The following is a 19,443-nucleotide window of genomic DNA, read 5'->3' as shown; positions in this document are numbered from 1 at the left end:
CCCTTTTCAGTCAACACTCCTATGGTTGCCCAACAACCATAAAGTGTGTCTCCCTCAACAAAATCCTGCAAAAAGCCCAAAATATATTGTCATCTACCTGATGAAGTTTATGTATAGCAATGCTTTATCAAAGCCTTAACAAGTAATAATCTAAGGTTCAAAAACAATATGTATAAGCATAATGTACAAGCAAAAGTATAATTACATACTTTATAGTTGATAGCCGAACAAAACGAATATCAGATAAATGCTCACTTAGTTCCGCAGGTCTGACCAATTGCTTCCTATCAAACAGAAGAAAATGTTGTCATTTGGCACTTAGTATATATGATTTGTTTTGAAAGAAAAGCGCATAAAAGTGGTGAAGTGGTTTATTGAATCAGAATAGTCAACTAAATCTATGGAAGTTGAAGTGTTTGAACTTGGCCTTCCCTTATACGCAAACCTGAAAACTTTACAACTCGAATATCATTGAACTCGATGGCTTCGACTTTGCATGTCTCTCAACTGGTTTGGGTTCATAATCAAGTAATCTTCGACAAATTTCTTAAAGACAGACAAGTCTGATTTTCCTCTTTGCCTTGGCGATCCATCATCTGATAGGTACCCTACAAATTTAGCCCAAATAAACTTGTGAATAAACCGAGAGATACCCATTATCAGACTCGAAAGCAAGAACAAAAATAACCGAAACCCATACATAAAAACTACAAACAAAAGAAAATAGGAAAAACGCAGAAGCAGAAACCCAATTTACAACTAGGGAGAAATAAAAGATACCTAGAATGGGTTTTTAATGAGCGAATCCAAAATAAAGTCAAAGCAGCGATCAGAGAAAATATGGGGAAGTGTTCAGCGATGGACGAGATTTCACCTGGAGAATGAGAATGTGGATTTGAAGGGGAAGCAGGAGGCGTTTCCAGAACACTTTCTTGAAGAGAGAGAAGGAGATCAAGATCGTCTTCGTGGCTTGTCATTGGTAGTATTGTTTAAGTAAAGCGGATTTGGAGTAGAGGGAGATGATTTTAAAGCCATCTTTTATCAAAAGAAATGAAATTGATGGAAAAGAAGAATAAGAAAATTGACTAGTTATATGAGAAGAGGGAGGGAGGGGGGGGGGGGGGGCTTTCTCATATGTATTGTGGAGGGAAACCTAAATTGTGTTTTAGAGGGAGGTTCGCGGATTGGCCTAAACTTGAAGCTTTCTTACCAAAATAATATCATAAAAATATTTATAAAATTCACTTACTAATTATAGGAACCAAGCTAAACACAAATGGCATTCGGCAGCATGCATCATTGTGATGGAGTGTTGCGTGATCAACATAGTAATTATTTATATCAGGGGTTTATAAAAGTAATCGGATCTTGCTCGGTGCTAATGTGGAATTTTAGAGAATCTTTGAGGGACTACGTATTGCATGTGACTTGGGTTTATGGATAATTTTGATGAAAACTGGTAGTAAGAAGCTCTCTTTGTTCTTGGTCGGGGATCGGGATTAGGTGATTCTTCGTTGATAGAGTCACATATATATTTAGTCTTATCAAATAAGATTGGAGGTTGCACTTTCATTATATGCCTCGTGAATGCAAGCAATATGATAGTTGATGGAATGGTTATGGTGTAGAGTCGTTCGTTTCAGGTTTACATTTTCTACGACTCATCCGTTAAGATTAGAGTTGTAGTTCATACGCAGATTTGAGGTCGTGCTTCGTCCAACATTTCTTCTTGGCCTGATCTATTAGTGCCCGTTTTATCTTATATTAAAAAATATATATTTTTGTTAATTGTTGGTTAATTAATATATTTTTAATAAATACTTTATATAATTGGTTTTTATTTGTTTATTTATAACATTAGAAAGTATTTACCTAGATCCATCGTATAATACTTAAAGCAAGTTGAAGTGTTTTACGTGCTCTGAGATTATACGCTGCAGTCAACACTTATTTCGATACTCATGAAAAAATCTTGCATGTGTGTAACGTATAATTATTTTAGATAATATTTTATTCCAGTTAAGTCTCTCAATCCATAATGGTATTGTGATTGATAGGAATTATACATTGGATGGTCTATGTTATCATGTGCTTAGAAGAAACTGGATGATTAAAGCGGTGCTTGGAACTATATGAATTGGTTAAAAGAAAATTTCAAGAATTTTAATGAAGACTACTTCGAACATAAGGTGCATACATTCTAACGACTATTTCAAGAATACCTTTCGAACATGTCCTCATATATTAAATATCATGAGAGATTTTGATACTCGATAAATATTACAACCAATTATATTTAATGTGGTTATAGAACCTCGAAAAAATTGTTTAGTGATATCCTAATGATCGTGTAGCATTCATTTGATGCTTTTAAATAAATAAATATTCTGAGAGTTGAAGATAGAGTTATAGTAGGAGTTTGCTTTTGTTACCGACTATATTATACCTCCAGCACTCTATTAAATAAGCCAATCACTTCAACGCAACTCATCCTTCCTACTGTGCTACGAAAAAACGCAATTCCTCCTTCTGCTGCTAATAGAAACGCACTGTGCTAAGAAAAATGCAACTTTTCCTTCAAGTCCAAAGCATGGAGCTTCCTCAAAAGCCAGTGATTGTTCGACAAGTCTTTCGAGATGAATTGGAATATGAATTTAGATTAATTCAAAGTGTGATTCTTGAGTATCCTTTAGTTTCAATCGACACTGAATATCCTAATACTATTTTCAAAGCAGATAAAGAAATCATTGCATTAAGAGACGAGCATATCAATTATCAGTACATGAAATCCAATATTGATATTTTGGATATGACTCAGCTAGGTTTAACTTTTTCGGACTATGAAGGTAATCTGCCAGACTTCGATACGCCGTTTTGTTACATATGGGAGTTCAACTTTAAGGGTTTCAGAAAGAATAAAAAGAAGGGTATTGATTCCAGAGATTTTGCCACGATGTTCTGGAATTTGGGGTTGTTCAATTATTTCAGAGGTTTAACGTGGATGGCCTTTCATGGTTCTTATGACTTTGGATTTCTAGTTAAGGTTTTAATTCAACAATCGCTACCGAATGATCTTGATTCTTTTATGGGACTATTAGTCTCTCTTCTTGGTGACAAAATATTTGATGTCAAACATAATTTGAAGTGTTTCGGCTTGTTGGGTAGTTTGGATAAAGTTGCGAGAGAGTTAAATGTGGTTCGTCTAACTGGGTTGAGCCATCAAGCAGGATCTGATTCTTTACTCACCCTTCAATGTTTCACGGAGTTGAGAAAATTGAATGCTTTTGAAGGGTTTCAAGTGCTTGCACTCGCATTGTATGGGCTTCAGTTGTAGGTCGACAATTCTTTCATATAATTTTCATAATGTTATATACTTTGTCGGATTATATTGAAAAATTTCAAAGTAAATCTAGTTTATTTTAGAATTGGTTGTCAGTGGGACGAATTTATAATTTATAATTGAAAATTTCAATTTTCTTTGATTTAATGTTTAATTGTTATAAATAATGAAAATCAACACCCCAATCTGCCAAATAAGAAATTCTATCTCGTGACTAACAATCAATTTCAACTGCTAATAAGAAAATAAAAAAAGAAACATTAAAAGCATAAAAGGGATAAAATTATAAGCATTGAGTCTTTCCAAAAGATATTACACTAGGAACAGAAAGAAACAAAACAAGGGGCAGTCACCTGATTTATTCCTCCTATTGACAAGAAATCTATTACTTTACAATGCAAAAAGAGCTTATAGTTTACATAAAAGTAATTGTTAGTAATGCAGCTTAAAGGTCGGGGTAGAAATTGTTGTGCCGCATTGCCTTTGCTTCTTCCAGCTATCCTCTGAGCCTCAAACATCCCTGATTTTGGCACTAAATTTACTATATAGTATCAATGCCGTTTCCCGTTACTCCTCTACAATCCAACCAACAATGTTACATGTATTAACTTGATTCTTTAAAACTTTTCTATTCTTATTTATCGATGAGATTCTTGGTCAGACACATTTACAACCATTATTCTTAACAAGTCATTCATCACCATATTCGTAAAGTGCGCCAATGAATAAATCCACCTAATTGAAATATGGTGACATCAGTAATGTTGAGGCTCAATTATTTAGGTTTCTATAATAATAATGGATCTCATCTCCATAACTATTTGAGTTTGAGGCTCAATTTTAAGTATCAGCAGTGTTAAAACTTTAACCAACCGAATATCAATTTTAATTCATATTTAGTGTTAAGGTTTATATTAAAATTTTAGTTTAGTATTTTAGATTATAAAATTAAAAAGGAATAATAGTCCTTTTAATTTTGTTATTAACAAGCAGTACCCATTGAAAGTCAGTGTTACATAGCCATAATTGCATGCATGAAAAAAGGGATTGTCTCATGAAAGGCGGGTTAATATACGGTTAATATACGGCGTTACCGGATACATTAAAAGATATTTAATAAATTCGGTTTAGCGCTACCGGAAATGTTGACTAATAATAATGTAGTATGTCTAAGTCATGAAGAAATATTAAAAAATTGTGCAACCAGCAAACTTAACTTGTCGGTTCGTGTCGATCCAAATTAAAAATGTGTCGATCCAAAATGATATAACAGGTAAAACTATGACAAAACCGGTATTGAAATGATAAAACCGGTAAAACGCTATCGGATACATTTAAAGTGTCGATACTTTAATATAAGGATCGACACTTCGTGAATTTAAAAGAGAAGCAGTTTTAAATCCTATAAAGTGTCGATACTTTTAAAAAATGTATCGATCCAAAATGATATACCAGGTAAAAATATGATAAAACCGGTAAAACGTTACCGAATATATTGAAAGTGTCGATACTTTATATAAGGATCGACACTTTGTGAATTTAAAAGAGAAGCAATTTTAGCGCCTATAATGTGTCGATACTTTAAAAAAATATATCGATCCACAACAATATAACATTTAAAAATATGATAAAACCGATATCAAAATGATAAAACCGGTAAAACGATACCGGATATATTGAAAGTGTCGATACTTTCGTAAGTACGTGTAATAAATTATCGACACTTTCAAAGAAATAGGTAATTATCCTTTCGAAAGTATCGACACCTGGCATAAAAGTATCGACACTTTTGTATTTGTATCGATTAAATATAAATAACATATCCGATGAAAATATAAAGGCCATATCTAAATATCCTCTGAAAATCGATAGAACGAACGAGTTTTTGAAATCGAAACGTAATTGTTGATGCATTTCAGAAGGCGTTTCTAAAGCGATGTTTGTTTGTTTGTTGATGCAGTCGAATCGAAAAGTATGTTGTCGAAACCCTAGTTTTTTATTATTACAGTAATCGCGAATAGGGTTTTTATGTGTTGTTTGGGGTTTTGGAGTAAAGAAGCATTTGTGACCGATTGCAGGTAGAAAGTGATATTGAAGGTAAAATTTAAATGTCGATACTTTTATTAAATATTATAGGTAGAAAATGATATTATAGGTTGTATAAATGTGCCGACACATTTTGTAGTGGCCATTCAAATTCTTTTGAAGAAAACCGTTTTACCACAAGAGTAGTTATCTATATTTGTATATTGAATAAAGTGTATGTAACAAAATAATTTGATTTACGTAAACTGATATACGAAGGAAAAATGGAGTCAATGGGTTGGAAAATTGTTGGTGGCGCAGATGACTTTGAAATTGAGGCCGAGACTCGAAAGCAACCAAAGGGTGGATATATGTACTTTTAGTAAGTATCAATGTCTTTTTGTTATTATTGTTTAAATGGTAATTGGATTAAAGTATCGATAAATTTTAAATTGATTACAAATTTTAAATGTTGACAGTATGGCCGAATGCAAAAGGATGAAGGAAGATGGCACACAGAGCGGTTCGGTATGTAAAATGAAATTGACATTGAGTAGTATTTAGTGTTAATGTATTGATTAAGAAACATTTATGTTTAATATTAGGTGACAAAAGATGTGAGGTCCAAATGGAATTCAATGAGTGATGCTGAAAAGGAACCTTACATCACACAGTCAAGGAATGATAGTAAAAAATACAAAGAACGGAGGAAAGCACATGAAAATAAGGTATTCATTAAACTTGTAAATACGTTGATACAAAATATATAAGAACTATAACACTATATATTGTTAAAAAATGTAGGAAGTGTCGACAAGATGCAGCATTAAAAGGGTGAATTCATTAATTAAACACCTTAAGGAGAAGGGTCAGTTGAATGTGCTAGGAGAAATAGGTTTTGGATCGTTGGTAGGAGTAAGGGATCGACCTATTCGGAGGGAATTGTGTCAATCCTTGATGGCGCAATTTGATGTCAGAAAATGTATTGCTAAGTATGGTGATTTTTCATTTCCTCTCGGGATCCCATGTGCTGCAGCCGTATTGGGGGTAGAAAATGAAGGCAAAAGTGTTGTAAAAGTCTGTAAGAGTAAGGGTTGGAAAGCACTTGCCTCCAAATATGGTTTGAAGTAGAAGGTGACATATGCTGAAATTGAAGAGGAAATAAAAAGTGGATCTTACGTTGGAGATGAGCTGAAGGCCAGAGTTCTATTATACCTTGTCGGTATCTTTCTTTGTCCAACGGGTCATACGTCAACGAACAAGGAATATATGAAGCTCATTTGCGATGAAGGCTTGAAGGGTGAATTCAATTGGGCTGAATATATCCATTCGAGATTGATTGAATCAATAATCACCTTTAAAAAGGGCAGCCAGAGATACCTCAAAGGGTGCATAGCAATCTTAGAGGTAAATGAGTTGAAGAACTTTTTTGTGTTTTTATATAAAAATATAAATTTTATTATAAATGCAGGTTGCACTGTTCGATTTTTGGTCAGGCTGTGAGGCAGTGCCGGCTTATGAAAGAACCGGAGTGGCACGCATCCGTGCATGGGGGAAAGAAGAGGTGGTTAGAGTGATGGTGAAGTTGAAGTTGGATAGAGAGAAGAAGCAAGAAAGGGTAATAAATGTAATTAAATAATATTAAAAATATAATCAATGTCTTAATATTGTAATTTAATTTTGAAGGTTATTGGCAAGGATGTAGAGGAGGATTGGCTACCTTCTATACCACTTAGCGGTGAGTTAAATTAATAAATGGAGGTAAGTAGTGTTATAGAAGGTAAATTAATAATATTTGTTGCGTAATTGCAGCAGCAGGCGTTGGATGCCAACAACAAATAAAGTGTTGAGAGTATTGCTACCTTCTGGGGTCCCATATTGAATAACTATGTGAAATTCACCGACTGTGAGAAGGTAAGACACCATACCAATTGCAAATGATGTTTTGGGATATAGAATGTTGAATTTTGTCAAATTGGGTGTGAAATTTGTTGCAGATCATGATCACAATAAACTACCATAATTTACATTGGTATCTGTTGGTGTTGGATATGGTAGATCGTGTTGCAACAATATATAATAGTATGTTTACAACTGAAGCAGCTAAACAGAGAGTGAAAGATGCTAAGAGATTGGTATGTATGTATGTATGAAAGGACATTATGTAAATTATAATGCATATTTTTTTTGGATCATAACTTCTTCTATTTTAATGCAGATTAAAATATTAGATTTTTATAATAAGAAACGCATTTGGGTTGAATCCTGTGGATCTCTAGGAAAGTATCCCTTGAAAAATTTTAAATTTGTGGAGCATAAGAAGAATAAACAATTGAATAGGTATGAGATGTTATCACAAATAGAAAGCTTAATTTATGCAGTATTCATCATAATTGACATGTGTGGTTTTCAAATTTTGTAACAGACATGATTGCGGCATGTATGTGATGATGTGGATGGAATCGATCGGTTCTACAGGGGCAACTGGTGATTTTGTAAGTGGAAAGAAAAATTCGTTTGTGGTAAAATTGTTAAAAGTCGTAGATTGAATGCTATAGTTTACAATACTTAACGTTCTGACAATTTGAATATAGGTTGTTGGAGAGTGGGATCGATCGCGAATATTAAACGATCTCGTAAGCCACAATCAAAATCAACGAAGACAAGAGATAACAAAAGCTGCCATGATACATAAGAATAACAAAAGGATGCAATGATGTAAATGTAGGGTTAATTTTGTATAAGATTTATAATTTTGTATACGATTTATAATTTTGTATGTGAATATAATTATGAATGAGATGAGAAAAGTTAGCAGTATGTTGTTGTACATGTTTCTTATATACATTAAGGGTCATGTTGATACTTACGATATATGGAGATTGTTGTCTGTATTATACCAAATGTCATCATAATTGTCATCATGTGCGAGAATGAATGGTCATTCCATATATATTGAGGGTATGTACAATAACTACAAAATTCACTTTAAAGTAAAAGGCAAATTTAAAATATGGCAAACAAGGTGCAACCATAAAGTGTCGATCCATATATAAAAAGTGTCGATCCCATAAACATCGAAACCCAAAAGTATAATGTAATAGGTAATTTTTCAATCTAATCGGTACAAGTATACCGGTTTTATGAGAGAATAGGTCTACATAATGTATCGACACTTTTGTAGTTTGTGTCGATATTTTTGATCCAGAATGAATGGCAAACAGGGTGCAACAATAAAGTGTCGATCCATATATAAAAGTGTCGATCCGATAAACATCGAAACCCATAAGTATAATGCAATAGGTAATTTTTCAATCTAACCGGTACAAGTATACCGATTTTATGAGAGAATAGGTCTAAATAATGTATCGACACTTTTGTAGTTTGTGTCGATATTTTTGGTCCAGAATGAATGGAAAACAGGGTGCAACAATAAAGTGTCGATCCATATATAAAAAGTGTCGATCCCATAAACATCGAAACCCATAAGTATAATGTAATAGGTAATTTTTCAATCTAACCGGTACAAGTATACCGGTTTTATGAGAGAATAGGTCTAAATAATGTGTCGACACTTTTGTAGTTTGTGTCGATATTTTTGGTCCAGAATGAATGGCAAACAGGGCGCAACAATAAAGTGTCGATCCATATATAAAAAGTGTCGATCCCATAAACATCGAAACCCATAAGTATAATGTAATAGGTAATTTTTCAATCTAACCGGTACAAGTATACCAGTTTTATGAGAGAATAGGTCTAAATAATGTGTCGACACTTTTGTAGTTTGTGTCGATATTTTTGGTCCAGAATGAATGGCAAACAGGGTGCAACCAAAAAGTGTCGATCCATATATAAAAAGTGTCGATCCCATAAACATCGAAACCCAAAAGTATAATTATTAGGTAATTTTTCAATCTAACCGGTATAAGTATACCGGTTTTATGGGAGAATTGGTATATAATATGTATCGACACTGTTTAATGTTTTGTCGATACTAATTTAAATATCAAGTATTTTTCCACCGTTCATTATATATAGTACTCTAAATCGAAAAACCCTAAACATAAAGGCAAGCAGGCAGAAGATAACTCTTCCTCTCCGAAGAATACTAGCGTTATCATAACAGTGATGATCAGATATTCAGGTAAATTTATCGATATTTTATGGGTTTGATTGATTTCTATATTGGAGTTTTTTTCCTGAATGTGTTTGTGTTCCATTGTAATAGCATCCAACCAAAATGGCTCCAAAACGTCAGCGTCAGAAGCGCGGTCTTTCTCAAAGCTCTTCTCAACCACAACCTCCTTCTGAAACAAACGATTCTTCTGAGGAAATCAGGTCCTTCGAAACTCTGAACTTTAGATCTGATATGGAGAAACAAAGATGGCAGACGAGTTTTAAAGTAAGGAAGATTCGTCCCGAACGTGTCATTGACCTGGGTTTCTTGTTTGATGATAAATATGCATTTAGTTTTAAATCCACATTTACATCTTGGGGTTGGCTTGAATTCCTTGGTGTAGAACCAAGATATTATCCCAACCTAGTTAGAGTTTTCTACAACAATGCTTCCTTACAGCACGTGCCTAATAAGACTAATATAATAGTAATTAATACACATTTCATGGGGAATGATATATATATATCTCCATAAACTTTTCCAGTTGAACAGGTGTTCAGACATTGATTATTTTAACAACTTATGTGTTTATATAGAAATACAATTACATATGTCCACATACCTTTAACGCTGCTTCCCATTCGAACAACAATGCTCTAGGTATGACACAAATTTATTCATGCTTATGCGAATTTAGTTTATTGTTAGTAAAATTGCACCTCATTAGTTTGATAATTGAAATTATTTATGTATGTCCTCAGAAAAAGGCAGAAACATACGAGAGTATTTGGAAAATTTGTTGAAGGCCTCTAATGTTTCGGACTTCGTTAGAAATAACCCTTTTTCATCGGATTAATTTCGTTTGTCGGTACATTATTTGAACATTCTTGTGTATGTATATTTTGGTGTGATTATATTGTGTGTATATTTTCATTAATTATTCCATATTTGCTTCTGTGTATACATATACATTTGAGGATTGTTGAAATATCAATACTAGTTATTAATGTATTTTACATATGCTTGCAAATGTATCGAAACACATTACTATATCATTGTTTTCCATGATATCCACAACAAAGTTTTCACATTTTTTAATATTGTGTCGGTACTTTATGTCCAGAATGAAAGAAAAATGTGTCGATACCTTTTCAAAAAGTATCGATTGAAAAAACATCGGAACCCATAATTATAATGTAATAGATAATTTTGTAATATAATCGGTATAAATATACCGGTTTTATGAGCAAATAGGTCTACAACCTATATCGACACTTTTTAATATTGTGTCGGTACTTTATATCCGGAATGGAAGAAAAATGTGTCGATACCTTGTCAAAAAGTTTCGACATTTACACATCGGAACCCAGAATTATAATGTAATAGATAATTTTGTAATATAACCGGTTTTATGAGCGAATAGGTCTACAACCTATATCGATACTTTTTAATATTGTGTCGGTACTTTATGTCCAGAATAGAAGAAAAATGTGTCGATACCTTGTCAAAAAGTGTCGACATTTACACATCGGAACCCAGAATTATAATGTAATAGATAATTTTGTAATATAACCGGTATAAATATACCGGTTTTATGAGCGAATAGGTCTACAACCTATATCGATACTTTTTAATATTGTGTCGCTAATTTTAAGTAACGCGGGTTTTCTTCCTTCATTCAAAATATTTATATGTACATGTTTCTTATACACAATAGGAGTCAAGTTGATACTTACGATATATGGAGATCGTTGTCATTCCATTCCGTCTTCGAAAAAATCAGTTGATGTAGGTTGTGTGCTTGTACTCAAACTGAGCTTGACTTGAGGACATGTTAGTTTGTTATGTCCCTCACCGTTGCAGTACCCACATCGCCTAATTTTCTTCTCGACCTTGTTCTTCGGCACTTCTTTTCGCTTGCGTTGTTTTCGTTGAGGGTCACGAACGTTGTTTACTACAATGCTCTGGTTGACTGAATCATTCAAACCAAACGAGTTTTCTAATTCTTCTATTAGTTTTTTCATCTCACCTCTTGCGGTTTTGAAAGACTCGTCTGTCTTTGATGCAATGTAGCATAACCTACTTGACGTTGAACGTAGAGCAGCGAACCTTGCCATTTGCATCACTTCTGGAGACACATTCAAATCAACATAACTGGGTGCAGAAGCCTTCGCATCATTAGTCCACCTACTTTGAATCAAAGTCCCGGGCAAATATGTGTAGTCCAAGTGCTTCAAAATGTGAAGTTGATGGCGACACGGAAGTCCAACGGTCTCGAATTTTTTGCAGGAGCAAATTAGAGTTTTCGTACGAGAATCAAAACTAATTTCAAATTTCCTATTTTTTTCTGCGTACTTTGACAAAATATAATGTTGACATTTATCTGATAAGGACTTAATCTCTGCCTCAATCCGGTACAATGTCTCCCGTATAAGTTCATCTTGGAACACACGAAAAGATTCGCGGGTAAAAATCGCAGCGGCATGACTTTCAAGGTCGACCAGTTTTGTGATTTGGAAGGGCTTCGTATGGGAACTTAAGTAATCCGCTTTCAACTCGTTCATACGCATTCTACTAATTCCATCTTCAATTGCACGAACAACATCTAAATATGTCTTCTTGTGTTTCAGTGCAATAGCTAGTGAAGCATTCATAGACTCGCACCTTTGTGTTGAGCGAATATTGGCAAAGAAATGACCAGTTAAATATGCTTGTGCCCATAAGTGTCGTGTATTTCCCTTCTCAATCACCCATGGATGCTTTTGGACGTTGAATTCTGAAACAACCGAACACCATTGAATATCAAATTCCTCGGTTGTCCACCAGGAAGCCATGCATTTTGAGAATGCTGCTGTAAACTTTGGGTCACCAATGTTAGCTTGTGCATTGCGAGAAAGATGCCAAGAACATAATCTGTGCTTAGCATAAGGGATAACAGATTTGATAGCCCTCTGCATTGCCCTATCCCCATCGGTGACAACTGAAATAGGTGATTTATTCATCATAGCTTCTAAAAAATTCTGTAGCACCCACCCGAAAGATTGAGACGTCTCGTCAGCGATTATGGCAGTGGCAAACACAATTGTGTTATGGTGATGATTGACACCAACAATAGACATAATTGGTCGACCATACAAATTATCTTTGTACGTTGTGTTGAACGCAATTACATCACCGAAGCATGTGTAATCTGATCTCGATGTAGAATCCGACCAAATAAGATTATACAATGCCCCCGATTCGTCTACCAGGTATGTCATAAAAAACCCGGGATCATTATGTTTCTTATAATCAAAGTAGGCAATAAGCGCATTCACATCCCCATCGACGATTTCCTTTGCTTTACCTCTTTGAAGTGCATTGTAGAGGTCTTTATGTGTAAATCCAACATTATGATAGCCCCCTGCCTGCTGCGTTAAATAGTTCATTACTTGTGACGTGCCAACACCGACCTCTTTCAATGTTGTTGCCTCATCGATATCAGCCTTACTTACAGCTCTATTAGAACGCATAAATGGTGTCATAGCAGGTGTGCACAATGCATGATTATGTTTCTGATCAGACTTACTTATAACCCACTGATCGTTTGTATTTGTTGTTGTAACTACGACTCTAGCCTTACATCCTGTTCTTGTGACTGGCGTATGAGCACGTTGACGATCAACAATATTAACTTTTGATACTCGAAACCCTTCTTTGGAACAAAAAAATTCTTGTGTCTTCACATTCCCTTCCACGTCAAGCCGTGTTGTTCCCTTACGTGCACTAAACCCATGTTCCCGTGCGAATCCCTTGTAAAAGTACCAAGCTTGATCACGTGAACAGAAGAGTTGACCAATCAATCTGTCAAATTCATCAACATTATGTACTTCATGGCATTCCTCGGTTGGCTTAACATTGTCTACATCAGTATTATCCATGGCAAAAATTTTGTTGTGCAAGTTCAGTGGTCCAGGAGTTGATAGAGATGTAAGCAAAGGTTCATTTTGAACATGTTTTAGTCGTGCTGCTTTCAATAGGATGTGGTATTGGTAGTGGTAGTTAAAGGGTGGGTACAACATTAAATTCGCAGTACATATTTAGGTATGTACAATAACTACAAGTATCGACCCAAAAAACATCAAAACCAATAATTATAATGTAATAGGTAAATTAACAATGTAACAAGTATCGACCCAAACGAGGTGCACGCATAATATATTAGGTTAACATAAAATATCGACACTTATTAAAAGTATCGATCCTGAAAACATCGAAACCAATAATTATAATGTATTAGGTAAATTTACAATGTAACCGATATAAATATACCGGTTTTATGCTAAAATAGGTCAGCATATAGTATCGACACTTGTTAAAGTTGTGTCGATACTTACGGTATAGAATGAATGCCAAAAAAGGTGTACCCTTAAAGTGTCGATACATTTATTAAAAAAGTATCGATCCCTAAAACATCGAAACCCATAAGTATAATGTTCAATGAAACCGATATAATTATACCGGTTTTATGAGAGAATATGTCTAAATCATGTATCGACACTTTTTTAGTTTGTGTCGATATTTTTGTCCAGAATGAAATATTAAAACCAACGAGATGCAAGCATAAAGTGTCGATACTTACAGTCTAGAATGAATGCCAAAAAAGGTGTACCCTTAAAAAGTGTCGATACATTTATTAAAAAAATATCGATCCCTAAAACATCGAAACCCATAAGTATAATGTAATAGGTAAATGGTCAATGAAACCGGTATAATTATACCGGTTTTATGAGAGAATAGGTCTAAATCATGTATCGACACTTTTTTAGTTTGTGTCGATATTTTTGTCCATAATGAAATATTAATGCCCAACGAGGTGCAAGCATAAAGTGTCGATATTTTTATAAAAAGTTTCGACACTTTATGAAATATCGAAACCGATAATTATAATGTAATAGGTAAATTTGCAATGTTACCGGTATAAATATACTGATTTACTTATAAAATAAGTCAATATAAGCGCTACCTATTACATTATATAAGCGCTACATAATATGTTATTGTACTTGATAATATTTCCCGTTAAATACCTATTTTATTATATAAGCGCTATCTATTACATTATATAAGCGTTACCTAATATGTTATTGTACTTGATAATATTTCCGGTTAAATAATATAACATAACCGGTCTAAATTTTAACCGATCACTTATTTAACCGGTCACGCCATATATTAACCATTTTTTAGACGCCGCATCGCACAACTACCCATGAAATATATATATTGGTTGAATTGAAAATGGCGACAGATAATGATGTGTAATCTCAAAATTCAAACTTCTGCTAAAGATAGCAGATTCTCTGGAGAAACAATCGCCAAAACCAGTAACGTTCAAAGGGTAAAAATAGTTAGCATAGCATAACGCCAACACTATAAATGACTGATATTATGTCTGTTGTAAGATGAGCTTCTTCTTTTCTCAAAGCTAAAGAGGCTCCCAAAATAAGAAAGAGTTCGGCTCGTTCAGTTTCTACCATAACCTCACCTCCCGCCAAGCTGGCATAAAACCCAATGGTAAACCCCGGCCGTATCCTGTCGACATTCTTTCTGTCGACGCTGCTGATTGCTTATTTCGTCGTCGATGGCGGAAATGCTGCCGAGGAAGGGGACGAATACGAAATCAAGGCTCAAGGCCAGCTGAACGTGACGTATGACGCAAGGTCCTTGATCATCAATGGCAAAAGAGAGCTTCTGTTCTCGGGAGCTATCCATTATCCTCGTAGCACACCGGATATGTGGCCGGACCTGATTCAAAAGGCCAAGCAGGGAGGTATGAACACGATCGAGACGTACGTATTCTGGAACGGACATGAACCGGTTCAGGGTCAGTTCAACTTCGAAGGACAATATGACTTGGTTAAGTTCCTCAAGTTGATTCATCAGAATAATATGTATGCAGTCGTTAGGCTCGGACCCTTTATCCAGGCCGAATGGAACAACGGGTAACGATGATTCAAAGTTTCTAAGCTTTTCCCACATTGTTTTTTCAATGTTCTTATTGAAACGATTCTTCTTTTTTTCACTGTGAAAAAAAACCCAGAGGATTACCATATTGGCTAAGAGAGGTCCCCAACATTGTATTCCGATCTGATAATGAACCTTTCAAGGTAGTGAGCCTTCCAAGTATATATATACATGATAACAGTACAAGATTTGATATGTGACAAAAAATTTCAATTTGTGCAGGAACAAATGCAAAGGTACGTCACCATGATTATACAGAAACTGAAGGAGGAGAAGTTGTTTGCTCCACAAGGAGGGCCAATTGTTTTAGCACAGATAGAGAACGAGTACAACACGATTCAGCTAGCGTACAGAGAAAAAGGTTTGAGCTACATTCAGTGGGCTGCAAAAATGGCGCTTGCCTTGGATGTCCAAGTCCCATGGATCATGTGCAAGCAGAAGGATGCCCCAGATCCTATTGTAAGTTTTTTTGTTTATATATATATATATATATATAACCGATAAAATAAGATGGAAAAACAAAGTTGTAATATGTATATATTTGGTTCTTCAGATCAATACTTGCAATGGAAGGCACTGTGGAGATACTTTCTATGGTCCTAATACGCCTAACAAGCCCTCATTGTGGACTGAGAACTGGACTACACAGTAAGTGGTGGGATTTATAAGAAGAGATTTAAAGGAAATATGAGTATGTCGGTGTGTATAGACTAATCCGGTGGCTGTCTCAATTCAGGTTTAGAGTATTTGGGGATCCACCATCCCAGAGATCAGCTGAAGATTTGTCGTACTCGGCTGCTCGTTTCTTCTCTAAAAATGGAAGCATGATTAACTACTATATGTACTATGGTGGCACAAACTTAGGCAGAACGAGCTCTTCGTTTACAACAACTCGCTATTACGATGAAGCCCCTCTTGATGATTATGGTAGGATTCAGAATGTTTTTTTTTTGGATGATTCTATGCAGCTAATTCTCACATGTTGTTACTGCAGGTCTTATAAGGGAACCAAAATGGGGTCATCTTAAGGATGTTCACAAGGCCTTGAATTTGTGTAAGAGGGCTCTATTATGGGGGACTCCTACTATTGAAAAGTTTGGTCCAGAACTAGAGGTAAGCATGCATTTATATAGACTAATCGAGTGGACTTTTGGACGGGGATTCGATACCAGTTTAATGTGCATTGCAGACTATAGTGTGGCAGCAACCTGGAACTCAAGTATGTGCAGCGTTCTTGGCCAACAATAACACTCATCAGCCACAAACAATCAATTTCAAGGGCCAGCAATATCGCCTGCCGCCTCGTTCCATCAGTATCCTCCCGGACTGCAAGACTGTGGTTTTCAACACTAACCAGGTAAACTAAATTCTTGATCCCTCCTTTATATGTCTGATATCTTTATATGTCTACAAGCTCCAAACATTTGTGCTTTACTTGCACAGTAAGTAACCTATCTTACTTGCCTAAAACAGATCACAGCTCAACATAATGCGAGAAACTTCGCAAGATCAGAAATTGCAAACAAGGACTTTAACTGGGAGATGTACAGAGAAGTCCCTCCTACTGAAGGTGAACAGAAGTACCAGGGGCTATTGGAGCACTGGATAACGACGAAAGATACAACCGATTACCTCTGGTACATAACTAAACTTGATTTGGGTGAAAGTGACTTGCCGATGAAGAAAGATGTAGTCCCGATTTTACGAGTTGCAAGTCAGGGCCATGGACTCCATGGCTTTGTCAATGGTGAATACGTCGGTAGTGGACATGGAAGCAAAGTGGAGAAGAACTTTGTTTACCAGAAATCTGCAGCTTTCAAGGAAGGGACTAACCACATCGCTCTCTTGAGTTTCGTGGTGGGACTTCCAGATAGCGGAGCCTACATGGAACACAGATATGCCGGGCCACGTTCTGTCACCATCCTTGGTATGAACACGGGTACTGTCGACATATCCGAAAATGGTTGGAGCCATCAAGTTGGACTTGAAGGAGAAGAGAAGAAAATATTTACCGAAGAAGGCTCCAAGTCTGTTAAGTGGACCAAGCCTGACCAAGGAGGACCCATCACATGGTACAAGGGATATTTTGATGCACCAGAAGGAAACGATCCGGTTCTCATTACAATGGCGGGTATGGGTAAAGGTTTGGTGTGGATTAATGGCAACAACATTGGCAGATATTGGGTGTCGTACCTCTCTCCTCTTAAACAGCCTACTCAATCTGAGTACTTAAACCCGAAACCGTTTACGAAACAGTTTTGACTACATAAACTAGAAAGAAACTAATGATTCTATTATAATTTCAGGTACCATATCCCACGGTCATTCCTGAAGCCAAAGGACAACCTGATTGTTATCTTCGAGGAAGAGCAGGGTATCCCTAAAGACGTCCACATATCCACGGCTAACAGGGACACAATCTGCAGTGTTGTGAGCGAATTCCACCCGCCATCTCCGAGGTTGTTCGAGAACAAAGCTGGCATTGTCCGACCCCTCATGGATGACTTGAAACCAAAGGCTGAATTGACATGTCCGGACCAAGAGAAGATTGCGGCAGTCGAATTTGCTAGCTTTGGAGATCCTTTCGGAGGCTGTGGCGCGTTGGTTCAAGGAAACTGCACCGCTCCGGCATCGAAGAAAGTTGTTGAGAAGTACTGCTTGGGGAAATTCACCTGCAAAATCCCAGTGGAGGCAGCAGAATTTGGTAACGTAAATGGTGCATGTCCTCCCAATGTACCCAAGACTTTGGCTGTCCAAGTGATTTGTTCTAGATAACTGGGATTTTATTCTTCTTTTCCTTGAGCTAAAAAAGTAGTTGGACAAGTCAATGTTACTGCTCTCAATTTGCATTTCGACCCTGCAATTTCAAGCAATACAACAATATATTACTCCTCTTTTTTTCTCTCTTCCCTTTATTATTATTATTTGCGTTGGTTACTTTAAATATCAATTACGATGCTGCATTAAAGCAAAGAATTAATTAAAATATTTTATTAAAAATATGAGATACTATTAATAAATTGGAATAAAAAATAAATTTCAAATAACACCAGGGATTCAGTTGAAATTTTAAACAAAAATCATTATGTGATTAGCAATTAAATCTATATGACTGCCAATTATAATAGGTTAGCTTAAATTGTTTTTGCAATAATTAAAAGAGAAAATAACCTCAGTGACCAAAAATCCCATATAATATACGATTTTAACCAACTTTTTCCGGATTTGCCAAAATGACCAACAAAATCGCAATGCGATCGCTAATTCGCAACGCGATCTCCATTATCGCAAATTCGCGTTGTATTTTCGCAATGCGATAGTTGAAAATCGCGTTGCGATGGTCTACAGTATCGTTGCGATTTTCCCAATTCGCAATGCGAATAAGTAAATCGCAACGCGAATTGGGAAAATCGCAATGCGAATAAGTAAATCGCAACGCGAATTGGGAAAATCGCAATGCGATACTTACTATCGCAATGCGATAATACAAAATCGCAACGAGATACTTACTTTCGCAACGCGATACTGACTTTCGCAACGCGATTTACATAATCGCAATGCGATTTTCAAAGCGCCATTAGTATCCTGGCCAAGTATTTTATTTTTAAATTCCAAACATGAATATTAATATATTGGAACACTGAACTGTCCACAGTATATCCCGTAATCGCAACTCATAACCTAAAACCTAAAATCACAACTCAGTCCCATCTCCATCTCTCACTCTCTCACCCATCTCCGGCGAAATCCGTATATCTAAATCTCTCAGAGCCACCCTCACAATCAGAAATGGAAAATCAACCAAATCAACCAACGAGGGTTAGTTTTTTTAATTATTTTCTTTTTGAAATTTTTGCATTATTATTAGGTTTTTCATATTGAAATTGATGATAAGTTTACTGGTAATTTCAATAATAGATTAACCATTTCACTTAGATTGCTTATTAAATCAACC

At 35.6% G+C, this 19,443-nt stretch overlaps 2 protein-coding genes across 2 annotated transcripts; both read left to right on the top strand.

Annotated features, from left to right (window-relative positions):
• The first annotated feature begins 2,590 nt into the window (after positions 1-2,590).
• On the top strand, positions 2,591-3,334 carry LOC120134225 (probable CCR4-associated factor 1 homolog 11). The gene has a single exon (XM_039150700.1). The coding sequence runs from the start codon at positions 2,591-2,593 to the stop codon at positions 3,332-3,334; it is 744 nt and encodes a 247-aa protein (XP_039006631.1).
• Positions 3,335-15,020: 11,686 nt separating this feature from the next.
• Positions 15,021-18,278, top strand: LOC120134054 (beta-galactosidase 13-like). The gene is made up of 9 exons (XM_039150536.1): positions 15,021-15,466; positions 15,565-15,631; positions 15,711-15,947; positions 16,042-16,136; positions 16,225-16,415; positions 16,483-16,601; positions 16,678-16,845; positions 16,962-17,713; positions 17,795-18,278. Exons 1-9 carry the CDS (start codon positions 15,036-15,038, stop codon positions 18,261-18,263), a joined length of 2,529 nt encoding a protein of 842 aa, XP_039006467.1. The 5' UTR covers positions 15,021-15,035; the 3' UTR covers positions 18,264-18,278.
• Positions 18,279-19,443: the final 1,165 nt, after the last annotated feature.

This window comes from Hibiscus syriacus, unplaced genomic scaffold (genome assembly GCF_006381635.1).
Source record: "Hibiscus syriacus cultivar Baekdansim isolate YM2019G1 unplaced genomic scaffold, ASM638163v2 tig00110597_pilon, whole genome shotgun sequence".
Taxonomy (NCBI): Eukaryota; Viridiplantae; Streptophyta; class Magnoliopsida; order Malvales; family Malvaceae; genus Hibiscus; species Hibiscus syriacus.
Note: the sequence above shows the minus strand (reverse complement) of the source record. Positions and strands in the feature narration are given on the sequence as shown.

Excerpts from the sequence above, each read along its gene's own strand:
- LOC120134225 (XM_039150700.1), top strand. The coding sequence starts at position 2,591 with ATGGAGCTTCCTCAAAAGCCAGTGATTGTTCGACAAGTCTTTCGAGAT.
- LOC120134054 (XM_039150536.1), top strand. The coding sequence starts at position 15,036 with ATGGTAAACCCCGGCCGTATCCTGTCGACATTCTTTCTGTCGACGCTG. Across the intron at positions 15,632-15,710 it reads CTGATAATGAACCTTTCAAG|GAACAAATGCAAAGGTACGT; the intron begins GTAGTGAGCCTT and ends CAATTTGTGCAG. Across the intron at positions 16,416-16,482 it reads AGCCCCTCTTGATGATTATG|GTCTTATAAGGGAACCAAAA; the intron begins GTAGGATTCAGA and ends TTGTTACTGCAG.